This window comes from Somniosus microcephalus, chromosome 12 (genome assembly GCF_052327205.1).
Source record: "Somniosus microcephalus isolate GS21.2 chromosome 12, FLI_Smic_1.0, whole genome shotgun sequence".
Lineage (NCBI taxonomy): Eukaryota > Metazoa > Chordata > Chondrichthyes > Squaliformes > Somniosidae > Somniosus > Somniosus microcephalus.
Genome location: NC_140998.1, coordinates 25,222,299 through 25,238,444, shown reverse-complemented (window position 1 = coordinate 25,238,444; position 16,146 = coordinate 25,222,299). Strand labels below are relative to the sequence as shown.

At 43.6% G+C, this 16,146-nt stretch overlaps 1 protein-coding gene across 1 annotated transcript in view; it reads right to left on the bottom strand.

The window, feature by feature from the left end:
• LOC147109077 (serine palmitoyltransferase 2-like) overlaps positions 1–16,146 on the bottom strand; it is a 156,441-nt gene that overhangs the window by 13,710 nt on the left and 126,585 nt on the right. The window contains exons 10-11 of the mRNA XM_086002663.1: positions 6,077–6,212; positions 1,784–1,913 (exon numbers count right to left, since the gene is read on the bottom strand). Of these exons, the coding sequence (XP_085858789.1) occupies positions 1,784–1,913; positions 6,077–6,212 (266 nt within the window). The remainder of the gene's footprint in view (positions 1–1,783; positions 1,914–6,076; positions 6,213–16,146) is intronic.

Here is a 16,146-nt window from a genome sequence, read left to right as displayed (position 1 = left end):
GAAAATGTATAATTAGGGAATGTATATGAGCGGATATCCTACTCAAGTGAAAAAGGAAGACAATAATGGCAATATATGTTTAATGTCAGCCGTGGCTCAGTGGGTAGCACGCTCACCTCTCGAGTCAGAGGTTATGGGTTCAAGTCTCACTCCAGAGACTTGAGCACAAAATCTACGCTGGCACTTCGGCAGTGCAGCATTCCCTCAGTACTGCACTGGAGAGACCATCTGCTGGATGAGACGTTAAACCAAGGCCCCATCTGATCTCTCAGGTGGACGTAAAAGATCCCCAGGCACTATTTCGAAGAGCAGCAGGGGAGCTCTCCCTGGTGTCCTGGCCAACATTTATCCCTCAACTAATATCGGTTTAAACAGAACACAGATTATCTGGTCATTATCACATTGCTCTTTGTGGGATCTTGCTGTGCGCCAACTGGATACCACGTTTCCTACGTTACAACAGTGACTACACTTCAAAAGTACTTCATTGGCTGTAAAGTGCTTTGGGACATCCTGAGATTGTGAAAAGCGCTATATCTTTCTTTTAGCAAAAATATCAGAGATATCCGCAGTGGAGCTTAACATTATGATTTTATGACCTAAATTTGAAGGATGGCTTTGATTGAGCCACTTTTAGGAGGCAGCAGGGGAAAAACTAAAAGGTAACAAATTACGGTTTTTAACCTTCTCACAGCTCTTGCCTTCAAAATAAAAAGAATTAATCATACTTATTTAGCTGTAAGATGAAACTTGTGAAACGTATTCTTAACATCCACTTATAGTATCAAAATAAACCTTTTTACTGCCCACGTGGCTACCTTAACTTGCAATAGAATGTTCTCCATTTCCAATGGTGTGCTTTGAGGACATTTAACTGTGTGCAGTTTTGGTCGCCTTATCTGAGGAAGGATGTTCTTGCCATGGAGGGAGTGCAGCAAAGATTCACCAGACTGATACCTGGGATGGCAGGAATGACGTAGGAGGAGAGATTGGGTCGATTAGGCTTATATTCGCCAGAGTTTAGAAGAATGAGAGGGGATCTCATTGAAACTTATAAAATTCTAACAGGACTAGACAGACTAGATGCAGGAAGGATGTTGCCAATGGCCGGGGAGTCCAGAACCAGGGGTCACAGTCTAAAGATAAGGGTTAAGCCATTTAGGACAGAGATGAGGAGGAATTTCTTCACCCAGAGAGTGGTGAACCTGTGGAATTCTCTACCACACAAGGCAGTTGAGGCCAATTCATTAAATATATTCAAGAAGGAGTTAGATATATTTCTTAAGGCTAAAGGGATCAAGGGATATGGGGAGAAGACAGGGACAGGGTACTGAATTTGGATGATCAGCCATGATCTCATTAAATGGCAGAGCAGGCTTGAAGGGCCTACTCCTGCTCCTATCTTCTATGTTTCTATATTAACAAAAATGATAAAGGCTGCCTTTATTCATTAATATACAAGATCATCTCAAAAATGGGTAGCAGTAAAATAGTTTGTGGCAGTGTTCTGCTATTTTAATGCTAAAAGGTGAAAATCAAACTAACTTTAATGCACCGATATATGATGTAACTTCTAATACAACCGCATTTAAGGGGCTGGCTGTCCAGAAAGACTCTGGTGCATTGTTTAAAACGTCAATGAATTGGCATTAAATGAAAATTTGCAATGAGGTGGCCATTTCAGTGACGAAATTTCTTTGCCCAGAACAGGTAAAACATACAAAATTTAGTGTCAACTATTCCTGCAGGGAAAAAAGAATATCTACTAAATGAAGAAACTTACTGTATCCAGCATCTCTATGGTGTGAGCAGCAGATACACAAAACCTGGCTCGGGATTCAATGATGGGGGTAGCAGGAAATCCAACCACCACAACGCCAATATTTCTTTTCAACATTTCTCGCCCAAAAGCACTGAGGAAATAAAAATGCACACTTCAGGTTTAAAGCTTTTGGAAAAAAAATAAAAGATGTAAAACAGATAGCTAAGAGGGAGCAGCAAGGTTGTAGCAAAGTGCAGAGGAAGGTAAGGTGGTAAAGAAGGAGCACTAGTTAAAAGTGAAACTCCAGTGGCTTGTTTTCTTTATCTGAAGCTACGATGTAAACATTATAATTATCTGTGCCTCACAGCAGCCTTTTTTATATTGCATAAAAACCAAAGTGCTGATACCATGAGAGGCCCACTGATGAGACAGCAGTTCCAGCATACTTAAAGAATGCAACGTAGCCCTTGTGATTCTCTTCTTCTTAGGGCAGTCCCTCGGAACAGAGGATGACTTGCTTCCACATTAAAAAAATCAAATCAAATTTTTATTTGCCATATGTATTACTACAATGGAATGTTTTTACTCCCCGATCACTTCCACAATAGGCTGTGGGAGTTCAGAGACACGTCGCTATTCTACAGCGCCATGTTCACTAAAAGTCAATTCAATTGCGTCCAATGGCAGTGGGAATGCAATGTTCATCAGCCGCTCCGTCTCCGCGGACTCCTCCTCCCTGTTGCCGGCTCCACAATATGGTGTCCTTCTTCTCACGCTCGCCGTCTGGCCTCAGGTCTCCATGCCCGGCTCTCCCTCCTTCCCCTCGAACTGCGAGCTTCCCGCACTGTCGCCGGTTCAAATTTGCAATGGCCCGGAGCCTGCCTCTCACGCCCGGCCTCCAACCACCATGCCCGGCTCCCCCCCTCCTAGTCCGAAACAGAAATTCACGACGAGGAGCTGCCGGGCAACGTGCCGAAGCGGGTCTTCGTGGCTGCTGCCGCCGCTTCCCGCTGCTGCGCTGCCTCCGCCCGACTCGCCGAACACATCGCTCCGGCATCGGGTGGCGGGGGCCGTCTGAAGCAGGAGAGCGCTTAGCTCCGGACCGCCTCGGTCGCCATCTTAAATCGAACTATGAAATCGAACATTAAAATGAGTTCTCAGGTGACTGATGAGTCCAATGCAGGAGCTACAGTCTCTGTCACAGGTGGGGCAGACGGTGGATGAAGGGGTGGGTGGGGTGCTTGGGTTGACGTGCGCTCCACTTCCGCTTGCTCCTGGCGAAGAGACTCTAGGTGTTCGGCGCCTTCCCGGATGCTCCTCCTCCACTTTGTGCGGTCTTGGGCCAGGGATTCCCAGGTGTCGGTGGGGATGTTGCACTTTTTCCAAGGAGGCTTTAAGGGTGTCCTTGAAGCGTTTCCTCTGCCCACCTGGGGCTCTGTTGCCGTGTCGGAGCTCCGAGTAGAGCGCTTGTTTTGGGAGTCTCGTATCGGGCATGCGGACGATGTGACCCATCCATCGGAGCTGATCGAGCGTGGTCAAAGCTTCGATGCTGGGGATATTGGCCTGAGCGAGAACACTGATGTTGGTGCGCCTATCCTGCCAATGGATTGGCAGGATCTTGCGGAGGCAGTGTTGGTGGTACCTCTCCAGTGCTTTGAGGTGCCTGCTGTACATGGTCCATGTCTCGGAGGCATACAGCAGGGTGGGTATCACTGCTGCTCTGTAGACTATGAGCTTAGTGCCAGGTTTGAGGTCCTGGTCTTCAAACACACTGTTCCTCAGGAAACCGAAGGCTGCACTGGCACACTGAAGGCAGTGTTGGACTTAGTCATCGACGTCTGCCCTTGTTGACAGTAGGCTCCTGAGGTATGGAAAGTGGTCCACGTTGTCCAAGGGCAGTACTGTTTGGCGGGGGCAGGTTGGTAGAGGACCTTTATCTTATGGATGTTTAGTGTAAGGCCCATGCTCTCATACACTTCAGTGAAGGTGTTGACGATGATTTGGAGTTCGATCTCCGAGTGAGCGCAGACGCAAGTGTCGTCTGCATACTGTAATTCGACGACAGAGGATGGGACAACCTTGCCTCTGGACTACAAACAGGCTAACCTTGTAACAGACACCACTGTAATACACACCCCCACCCCCCCCCCCACTGAATATTATAGGTGTTTATTTTATAAAGACAAACTTTCAACAGGATAGCCCAAACTTGGTTATCATAGCCAGTTAGCATTCTGTGGTGGCAATCCAATGCTAGCGGCATTCACCGAACGTTTCCCATTCTAAATCTGATCACCATAACCTATTAATATGCACATTAAGCTTGTGAAAGTCACTAGAGTCAAGACTGACCCATGTTTATATGTGCTAACTTCCAGGAGGAGGCTGTTAAATAATTAAGGCTCAGAATCCTGGCCGATTCTCTCCCCCCCCCCCCACCCCCACATATCTAGTGACACTGAACCCAAATTGACCCATCACACCAACTGAGAGTGCCTCAGACTAGGGACCTTGTGGGCTATATGGTAGTGTCATACCATGTGCTGCATTCACCTGTGCTACTAGAAGTGGGGTGGATTCTTCCAATCTATCCCTGTTGATTTAAAATGACGATTCAGGATGGCACGCTGATAGAATGAACTCATTACAGAATCAAATTTTCACGGGTTAATTAAAATCCTGCTGAAATGTGATTAACTCAGCTTCCGTAGCCAATAGTGGTAATGTATTCCATATTCTAGTAAGTGTGTGTGAAAGCATTTCTTCCAACGTCCCCCTTTGTGCTTTTAATACGAATCCTAAATTTACCAACCAGTAGAAACAATCTTTCACTATTTACCCCCTCAATAACTTTCAAAACTTTGAACAATTATTACATCCCATCCACCCCCTCCCCCCCCCACAACCCCCATCTTAGCTGCTCACTAAACACAGTCCAAGTTTCCCCAAGTGTCTGATAATTGCATCCTCTGACCCCGGTGATCATTCTAGTAAGCAATGCAGCTTTTCCATGGCACCAAAGTCATTCCTATAATGGGATATCCAAAACTGCACAAAGTACTCCAACTGTGGCCTAACCAATGTCTTGTCCATTTTCATAATCACCTCTTCGCTTTTATATTCAGTAATCATTAGAGTCCAGGGAGGATGTGATCCAAGTCTCCAAAATGGTGAAAGGGACAGCTATCTAGTTAGATTAGATATGATGTACCATGGCTCCAACCTCACTAGGACCATGGGAATGTTCTCGCTTGTGACACAACCAGTAAGGATTGGATATTTCTGCTTTTATCTGCAGTTTATTTCCCTTGTCGAATTAGTAAAGTAAGTTAGGGGAGAAAAATGTGCAAATGACAGTGTTCTTGTGATCACAAGATTGCTCTACTATGCAAGATACTTCATCTCCTGGCTCCCTAATCTATCTCTCTGCTCCAAATAATGGACCCATATGGTATCCTTCAGCGAATCACAACGTCACTGGAATTCCTAGGAATCATTAACTGCTTAACAATCTGTGAGTCACAATGCTTTAGTCACTCAAATCATGACTACACTTGGTAATTGCTTAATGCTTCTACCCTGGAACGTATAATCTAAATTTTTTAGCTGCAAAGATATGGGCGGTGAGCAATAGGCACTCTTCAGAGCTGAACCAAATGAGGTGGACCTGAACTTGGCTTTGGAGGTTTGTGCAAACAGAAATTAACTCAATTTTTTAGGTTATTTTTTTAGGAACCATTATTTTACCGTCTTGTCCTCTCTCTTCCCTCCCCCTCACCCCAAACAGTTGCACTCCCAGCTGGGAAGGCAACATAGGCCAACTTATAGATTAGTCTACAGTGTAAATGCCTACTCCATGGTTGGCTCAGAAGATACATTGAAGCAATGCAGGAAAGGGTTTGGGCCAGTTTTTCTTTCCTTCTCCATTCACAGAGCGAGCGAGCCAAAGTGCAAATGGCAGTGGAAACTGAGATTTGTGCTCTGGCCTCCTAATTGAACACACGTGCATTGTTGGGCGCTCGGTCTAAAACAAATGGAATTCTGGCAGTTACCACCTTTTTTCTCCACGAGACATGGTGACTGCGCAGCATAGAAACAGCAACAGTGGCGGGGCTAATCAGCTATTCAAATAAGGGAAAATAACTACATGTTTAATTTGTTCTGTTGTTTTGTTTTAATCTAAAGCTACAGTCTAGTGGAGGTATTTTGTGAAACTGCCAGTTAGGTAATAATTTTGTTACTACAAACAGCTGAAGGAAACTAAAAACAAAGTCTGCGTCTACACTACAAAGCCCAAGTATGTTTTTTATTTACCCAATTTTGGCTGGCATGTACAGCATCAAAGGCACCACTGGTGAATCATCATTTCCATAGATAATGAATCCCATTTCCTTCAGTCTTCTTCTGAAGTACAGAGTGTTCTCCGCCAGCTGTTGAACCCGGGCTTGACCTAAACGAGAGACAAAGAAAAAATACACACCACGTTAGTGATTTAAAACTACAGGTGCAACTAAAAGGCGTCACTGCACCAGCCAGGAAACACAAAACAGTATTAGTGAAGCCTATTAAAGTGCACATTCTGGTTAAATGCAGTTTCTGTGGAGAATCAAATGAAATGTTAAACAGTCTGGTTCTGTGCGGCTGGTTTAAAGCACATCTTATTTAACATCTAAACTTTAATCCAAGATGAATTTTCGTGTGTGCTTCTCTCTTGTATCAAAGGGTGAGACCGGTTCAAACTTGGTGCTCTGCTCCACAGGACTAACGCTGCTCTTTCGGCTGCTGTCACAGATGTGGGTTCAATAGAGCGCTCCCATCGACAGGTGGAGAAAACTCAATACCCAAGTGAGGATGGTCCCAAATGAACATCACTGGCTTGTTTCACCTTCCAAGACTTGCCAAAAAGCTTGGCTCTTTTCGCAAAGTAAGGAATGCTGATTTGATGTTTCTGGGCTTGAAATCTATTCATAGCAATGGGTTGCACATCAGTTCATACCCTTAAAAACACACACACTAGTAAAATCCACTTGCTGAATTCAATGGCAAATCAGTTCAATGCACTAGCTGCTAGACTGCGAATCTTCAGCTGGCAAAGGCCATGCGCTGTAAGCAGGTTTGACAGAACATGAAACAAACAGCTGGGAGCTTGTTTGAAAGTTGCAACACAATGTTGGGGATTATATCAATCACGCAATTGGACGGAGGTAGCAAATGCAATTTAAAACAATTCATGTGAACTATTATGTAGCGGCTGAAAAAAATGAGAATAGAAGTATAGAATTAAAATTAACAGGGAGATGTAGAAAGATAGCAGGAAGAACTCCTTTAGTCCAAGTGCGACATGTGTTTGGAATAATCTCTCATGCAAGGTAGTAGAGGCAAAAACATTGGGGTTATTCAAGGTTCAGGTGGCTGCCATGATGGAGAGTTAACGTACTGCAGTACAGGGATGAGCTTTGATGGGCATTGGCCGGCCTTATGATTGTATAAAGTTGAGCTTCATTCTTGAAGTTTATAAAGAAAGACTTGTATTTATATCGTGACCGATGTCCCAAAGTGCTTTACAGCCAGTGAAGTACTTTTGAAGTGGAGTCACTGTTGTGAAGTAGGAACGCGGCAGCCAATTTGCACACAGCAAGCTCCCACAAACAGCAATGTGATAATGATCAGTTAATCTGTTTTTAGTGATGTTGATTGGGGGATAAATATTGGCCAGGACACCGGGGAGAACTCACCTGCTCCTCTTCGAAATAGTGCCATGGGGTCTTTTACGTCCACACGAGAGTATTTAAGATTTGTCACAGCACTTTGATTTTTCCACAGAATCCAATTTGCGCAACTTGTACAATTTTGAAGCATGGGACATTGGCCCTTTAAAAACGGAGTGTCATCAACTTTAAACAAAATTAAGAATGTTGCAACATGCTGATTAGATTGGAGTTACTGATCTTGTCAGCGAGGGAACTGAAACAATTAATAGGTGCATCTGCTCGAGTTACCCCACAAACCATTAGGCCCAGTACCTCCTATAATGTCATTCAGAGCTTAGAATATCTACCAGTACCACTTTATTCAGCGAGCAGCTTAGTCGTACAGACCAGGAAGATCCCAGTTTAAATCCCCCATCTGTACTGAATTAGCTCATTTCAGCTGAAGTAAGGTGAACGCAGTTGTCCTTGGCACGATCGGAAGGGAGCAATTAAAAAAAATCAGCAGCCAGGATTTCACTGTCCCGATCACCAGCCAGTGACTCCTGCCTGAAAACACCTGCACCAATACCAGGTGAGAACAGGATCAGGCTCAGCCGTGATGCCCTTCCTGATAAAACAGCCTCCCAACACTCATTGGTTTAACAAGGGACTAGCCCCTTGAAGGTATTTGTGGGTGTGGGGGGGGGGGGGGGGGTGTTAGCGCAGCAGCACTCGCCCCATCGAAAATAATTTATCAAAACCAAAGCCAATAAACTTTTCATTGGAATAAGACAGCGACCAACATTAACTCCTCGCTGAAGGAAACTTGAAGTGCAAACAATAAAGATTTGGCTCCCGGCGTGACTCATTAAATGCATTAATGTGCGATTGCACGGTATTTCACCAACTAATTGCCAACTGAACAGGAACTTTCAGCAAGGAGCAGGGTGGTGGGAGGGAGATTGAATTTTGCATTTGAAAATACATGTGGTTTTAAGCTTACATTCAATGGCAGGATGCAGCAGGTATTAGTTTGTGCTTTTGTTTACTTTCCCTTTAAGTACAAGACATACAATGACACTAAATGACACCGCCCCTTTAACATGAACTCACAACTCCTCTTGCCGAGGACCACTTAGCTCCCTTCACATCTTACTGTGATTGCACGAGTTTGTAAACCAAACAGTTCTTATCGACAGGATGCCGGAATGTTCTATCGCTCTCAGTTCTAATGCTGAGCACAAATGAAGTCTCGACAGCTGTTGTTGATAGGTGTCTGTATTGAAATATCAGCAGAGAAAAAGATGTTCTCTGCGCTGGTTTTGGTTCTCCATACAAGCTCAACAAAAAGATGACTGAAGGCCGCATGTCAGAGTATAACGCAGGTTATTACTTCATTTGTTAAAGGAGATTTGGGAGTAAACTCCAAAAGGTTGAGTTATCTACACAATCTGATAATATGCAAAATCTAAGGATAATGCTCACTATATAGGAATTATCAACATGGATACATTGCAATAAGTAAAATTTTCTAACAGCATCTTCTATTATCACACCAGCCATTAATTACAACCTGCAACAGAAAAGGGTTTGGAGACACGAGTTGTGCAATCAGTTCCGTGGAGTTGCCGTGTGAATTTATTCCCTAATTTTAGCCAACTCGTCGTCCCCTGATTTTTGTATCTGTATAAATTACCTCTCTACATCGAGCTCATGGATTTCCTTCAATTTAAAAGGTTGAATCACATCCAGTGTCCTATTACTGTATTCCATTTGAGTAGATTTAGTTTACTCAACCTCTTCATGCCCAGCAAAACCCAAAATAACCTTTAAAATATATATATTTTTTAAATCACACCAATAACATGGGGTGGGGAAAGACAGAAGTCAGGAATGACTCCACCAAACAGCGTGAAGGAGAGGAGTGCATATGGTCAACATGCTCGCTGGAATACCCGGGTTAATTCTACTGTCTAATAATGTTGGCCTCAACAATGTATGCAAAATTTAAATAAATTAAATATCTCCTGATCAAAACTGGTAAAAAGAAAAATTGAAAATGTTAACTTATGAATCACATTCCTGTAATTTTCTGCAGAAGAAATGCATGGATTGATTTACTGGGCTATATGGCATCTAAGGGTTCCTTACATGAAACCATAAGAATGAAGCAATTATCTATTGTATAAATGTTTAAATTGTGCCAAACAAACAGCAACATCTCAACTTCAGCACAGAACTTGTTTTTAAAAGCCCTAAAGTGGCTATTTCAGGCTAAGTCAGCAAGGAAACAAGTGTTATAATAAATCTCCGAATTCCTCAGAACAAGTTCGAGTTGCTCTTCTTTCTAGAATAACCATCACCTGAAGTCTGATTGACTGTTAGCAAACGGAAGGTGATTAACTCAGATTAATAGCATAGATTTTCTTTGCCAAAACTAACTTTAAAAAAAAGAGACACCCCCTTATTTCAATGCCCTCATCCATGTACATAGGAAAATGAGAGAGAGGAAAAGACCCACTGGTCCATCCCGCCTGTCCCACACAACTGCAATGCCTTGTGCATCACAATATAGACACTCCTCAGCCCACCAGAGAGCCATGTAATCTCCTGGGAGAGGTGGAAAAACACGATCTTAAAAAGCCCAGGCCAATGAGGGAAAAATAAAATCTGGAAAATTCCTCTCGGACCGCTTTAGGTGATCAAAGCTGGTCCAACTGATGGTTATACAGTACCTACCTTTTATACAAGGTGATCTCCACCCTAGCTAGAAACTAGATTCAGCTGTCGCTAGTTCTGGCCTTACATAACAAGAGATTGTGATCCCCGGTCCTCCCGAACCTATTAAGTTGAAACGAACTGTCTACACAAACACAATCTATTCCCTTCATCATCTTATAAACCTCAATCAAACCACCCTTAAGTCTATGCTTCTCTCAAGTGTCGAGTCCTAGCCCTTTGAGCTTATCTTGGTAACTGAGATGCTTTAAACTGGGTATTAATCATATGATCCTCCTCTGCACCCTTTCCAAAGCCTCAATATCACCCACCATGTAATAATGATTGCTATAGCCATTCTGATACCATAAACTTAACTGTTTTTCCAGATTAAGGATAAAAGTGAATGCAAATTCTGTCAGGTGAGTACGTGCTCTCAATCATGCAGTGGTGTATTTGATGTTTCATAATGAGACCCATGACATTTCAAACTCATGCCTACATCTTAGGATTCAAATTAAAAACCAGACCCGGTATTTGATATTTTGCATCTTGTGAATATCAAAAGACTACAGCAGTGACATTTTCTCAAATTGTATTTTATTTTATAAATTAACACTTAGAATGAAGCACATGCCAGTTTTAAAGGAAAATCACCCCTTCCAGTACATTATTCACCCTTTCTATTTAGTTACTGCAATTTATCATCCATTTCTCATTCCTCTGGTGAGAGCCCTGTGCTCACTGACACACTCTTGGATTGCCAAAAAAATGTTCCTTATTCAGTGCAACTCTCATACTCATAGAGTCAGAGTTTTACAGCACAGAAAGAGGCCCTTCGGCCCATCGTGTCTGCACCGCCCATCCATCCCTGTCCAGTCTAATCCCATTTTCCAGCATTTGGTCCATAGCCTTGTATGCGATGGCATTTCAAGTGCTCATCCAAATGCTTCTTGAATGTTGTGAGGGTTCCTGCCTCTACCACCCTTTCAGGCATTGAGTTCCACATTCCAACCACCCTCTGGGTGAAGAAGTTCCTCCTCAAATCCCCTCTAAATCTCCTGCCCCTTACCCTGAATCTATGCCCCCTTGTTATTGACCCCCCTAAGGGGAAAAGTTCCTCTTTATCTACTCTATCTATGCCCCTCATCATTTTGTACACCTCAATCAGGTCCCCCCTCAGCCTTCTTTGCTCCAAGGAAAACAACCCCAGCCTGTCCAGCCTCTCTTCATAGCTGAGGCGCTCCATCCCAGGTAACATCCTGGTGAATCTTCTCTGCACCCTCTCCAAAGCAATCACATCCTTCCTATAGTGAGGCGACCAGAACTGCACACAGTACTCCAGCTGTGGCCTCACCAGCGTTTTGTACAGCTCCATCATAACCCTCCCTGCTCTTATATTCTATGCCTCGGCTAATGAAGGCAAGTATCCCATATGCCTTTTTAACCACCTTATCTACCTGTTCCGCTGCCTTCAGGGATCTATGTACATGTACACCAAGGTCCCTCTGACCCTCTGTACTTCCTAGGGTCCTACCACTCTGTGTATTCCCTTGCCTTATTTATCCGTCCAAAATGCATCACCTCGCACTTTTCAGGGTTAAATTCCATTTGCCACTTTTCCACCCATCTGACCAACCCGTTTATATCGTCCTGTAGCCGGAGGCTTTCCTCCTCGCAATTTACCACCCCACCAATTTTCATGTCATCTGCGAACTTACTGATCATACCTTTTACAATCTCATCCAAATCATTTATGTAGATCACAAACAACAAGGGACCCAGCACCGATCCCTGAGGTACCCCACTGGACACAGGCTTCCAGTCACAAAAGCAACCTTCGACCATCACCCTCTGCCTCCTGCCACTCAGCCAGTTTAGGATCCAACGCGCCAAGGCACCCTGGATCCCATGGGCTCTTACCTTCTTGACCAGTCTCCTATGCGGGACTTTGTCAAAAGCTTTACTGAAGTCCATGTAAACCACATCCACAGCATTTCCCTCATCCACCCCCCTAGTCACCCCCTCGAAAAATTCAATCAGATTTGTCAGACATGATTTACCCTTGACAAAGCCATGCTGACTATCCCCGACTAATCCTTGCCTCTCCAAGTGGAGACTAATTTTGTCCCTCAGAATTTTTTCCAATAATTTCCCTACCACAGATGTTAGGCTCACTGGCCTGTAATTCCCTGGTTTATCCCGGCTACCCTTCTTGAATAATGGTACTAAGTTAGCTGTTCTCCAGTCCTCTGGTACATCCCCTGTGGCCAGAGAGGTTCTGAAAATTTGTGTCAGAGCCCCTGCAATCTCCTCCTTTGCCTCCCACAGCAGCCTGGGATACATCTCGTCCGGGCCTGGGGATTTATCCACTTTTTGGCCTGCTAAAACCGCTAGCACCTCCTCCCTCTCGATGCTAATATGTTCAAGTATGTCACAGTCCCCTTGCCCGATTTCTATGTCTGCATCGTCTTTCTCCATAGTGAACACAGATGCAAAAAATTCATTTAAAACCCCGCCTACCTCATCTGGCTCTACACACAGATTGCCACTTTGGTCCCTAATGGGCCCTACCCTTTCCCTGGTTATCGTCTTGCCCTTAATATACTTATAAAACATCTTAGGATTTTCCTTTATTTTGCTCGCCAGTGTTATTTCATGGCCCCTCGCCCTCCTAATTTCTTTTTTAAGTACGCCCCTGCACTTTTTATACTCCTCTAGGGCTTCTTCCGTCTTTAGTCTTTTGTAACTGCCAAAAGCCCCCCTTTTATTCCTAATGCATTTTTGTATATCCCTTGTCATCCAAGGTTCCCTTTGCTTGTTGGTCCCACCCTTGACCTTTACAGGAACATGTTGGTGTTGTACTCTCTCTCTTTCCCTTCTGAAAGTCTCCCCCTCCCTTTCCCAAAGGACCATCAGAGGATTCTATAGTTCCCATTAAAAGCTTATTTCTTAAATGAACATTTGCCAAATGTGAACTTAGAGGGGTTTAAATCACTGGCAACATTTATCTTTAATTTGAAGGCAATGCAGCAACTAAGTGAACAGAGGGGCTGCGGACACAACTCGGTCATAGTGAGCAATACGAGAAAGTTGTGATAACAGGAACATGCAGGTACGAGGACAGCAATACCTCCTGTAGAGTAATTCAGACCTATGCTGATTGGCTTCACAGAAATTTCTGTTGAACTATGACTAAATGCAGCAATTGGAACATCTTTAGCCCAGTTACAGTAAGAAGCTCCAGATTTGACATGCCACACATGCACAAAGTAAAACCCTGGGGAGGAGGAGGAGGAGAGAATACAGATTAAAGACGATAGCTCAGTGAAAATGATGCTGGATGAAGAGTTTTAGCAGCTTGGTTAGTTTACACAGGAGAGTAATTACAACCCAATTTAAATTAGGGGCCAAGAGTATCAAAGCAAACTCCTCTGCCAATCCATATTAGTAGCTTATGCTAAAGATGAAAAGTTTCAGCCACATTAAAGTTGGAGCATGAGAATGAAATGTGGCCTTCTGATCAGTTTCACCAGAGAAGCATAATAGAAATAACCCACTTCCTAAAGTCTGCCACAGGCAAACCCCAACTTGGGATTAAAGCAGGAAGCTCAAAATTAGCAGTAAAGATTGTGGTTCAACATTTGTTACCGTGGAAAGGTGCAAATACAGGTTAGTATATTTAGTTGAAAAAAAAAAAAAAAAATCGGTCGTGTTCAGTTAATAAGCAGACTCAGACCTTGGGCTGCAGTGTCGCACCTGCACCTCTCCAGCCCTGGGAATTCAGCCCTCGAACTCTAGGCAACTCGGTCCTATTTGCACTTGTATTCCTTGCTGGCTGCTTTGTCCTGTTTAAACTTTGGAAGATTGAAAAGGCTGTTTTTAGCGCTGTTGCCTCACTGGTGGAAATCAGACAGCCAAGATAGGTTAGCGTCAGCAGCTTGAGATATATGCAAATTAACAGTGTGTGGCCGCTGGCTCAATCAAATGCATCTATGCAGCCCACAAGGACAGAAGCGTGGACACCAGTGATCTACAGTGTAGCTCCTAGCAGTATTAGGTATATCACATACCAAGTCTGGCCAATGGATAGCTCAGATTTCAGTAAAGTGCAATGGTAAGTGCGCACTATGAACACTGTAGCAGTGTGAATATACAATCATGGAAATTTCAACACTGAAGGAGGCCACTCAGCTGATGGTGTGCATTTTGCCCAACACTAATAGGTGTGCAATTTGGACTGCCCATTAAATCTGATAAAGGGCTTCCATGGTATCGATGTCACCTGCATTATTTAGTAAATAGTGTCTCACACCGACAATGCCCGCTGAAGACATCGAAGAGATAGGTTAATGGAGACAGCATTTGCCCCAGTTGAATTCCTTGAATGCAATGCTCTTGGAAATGAGACAAGGCGTTATTGTGGATTCCCAGTTTCAGAATACAGTATTTGATCTGACAGTGTCAAGTACATTTAGTTTGGAAGGCCTATTTGCAGCTTGTGCCTTTTGGGGACTATAAATACACAGCTAGCAATTAAGATTGCCCGTATTTCTTAAGACATTTAAGAAACACCAATACAAGATATGCTGATCACACTGCAAACTGCATTTTCAATGGTGGAAGTATAAGTTTAAAACAGCAGGCCGAACTTATTGGAGTCATAGCATGATGCAGCTTAAAAGGAGGCCATTCAGTCCATTGCGCCTGTGCCAGCTCTTTGAATGAGCTTTCCAATTAGTTCCACTCCCCTTATATTACAATTTATCACAGACTTAAGATTTGCAAAGACAAAGGCTATGAGGAAAGATTGGATAGGCTGGGTTGTTTTCTTTGGAACAGAGGCGGCTGAGGGGAGACCTAATTGAGGTGTATAAAATTATGAGGGACCTAGATAGAGTGGATAGGAAGGACCCATTCCCCTTAGCAGAAGGGTCAATAACCAGGGGGGATAGATTTAAAGTAATTGGTCGGAGGTTAAGAGGGGAGTTGAGGAGAGATGTTTTCACCCAGAGGGTGGTGGGGGTCTGGAACTCACTGCCTGAAAGGGTGGTAGAGGCAGAAACCCTCAACACATTTAGAAAGTGTTTGGATATTCACTTGAAGTGCCGTAACCTACAAGGCTACGGGCCAAGAGCTGGAAAGTGGGATTAGGGTGGATAGCTCTGTCGGCCGGGGCGGACAAGGGCCGAATGGCCTCCTGTGCTGTAAATGTATACGATTCTATGATATAATGATAAATTTCTTCTGTACTTGGCCTAACCCCTACCCGAGTGTGCCACCCTATTGACCTTTGCAGTTTTGGTATTTGAACCAAAGATTAATTTTGGTTATTGGAGCCAGGAAAAAAACAGGGGGAAGTTACATTAGATAAATTAGGTTACACAGAAAGAGAGGTTGACTAAGGGAGAGAGGGGAGAGCAAATAAGGGAAGTAAGAATTAAGTGTTTAAAAAAAAAACTTAGTTGATTTCCTGATTACATTCGTGGGTTTTACTTGCATTTCTCTTGCTTGGTGCAAAGACCATTCCCGTCAGCAATCCCTTGCTCCCTACAAATTGGTGTGTGGTTTTATAAACACAAAACCTGGTAATGTAGTGAGCCCAGGGATTAAACTAAAATCCTCACAGCTGTATTTATCTTACTGGATATGCCACCAGCTCCATTACAATGATCTAGACTTCAGAAAGTGGTCGAATGAACGCCATCGGCTTGTGGTTTAGGCTATATCCTACACAACAGGTTTATTAAAACACAGAAGCAATATTAGGCCTAGATCAGTGTCTGTATGTGGGACTTTGCTGGACCCAAGTCTCTAGCTCCTATCTTGATGGTCTCAGAGAATTGAACTGCTGCAAGGCTGTCAGATATCTTTTCCATCACCTCTGAAATTTGACCAGGAACAAAAGGAAATCAAATACATGCCCTTCAGACTCAAATAAAGTTAACGGTCATTATACACTTGAGGATAGAGAAA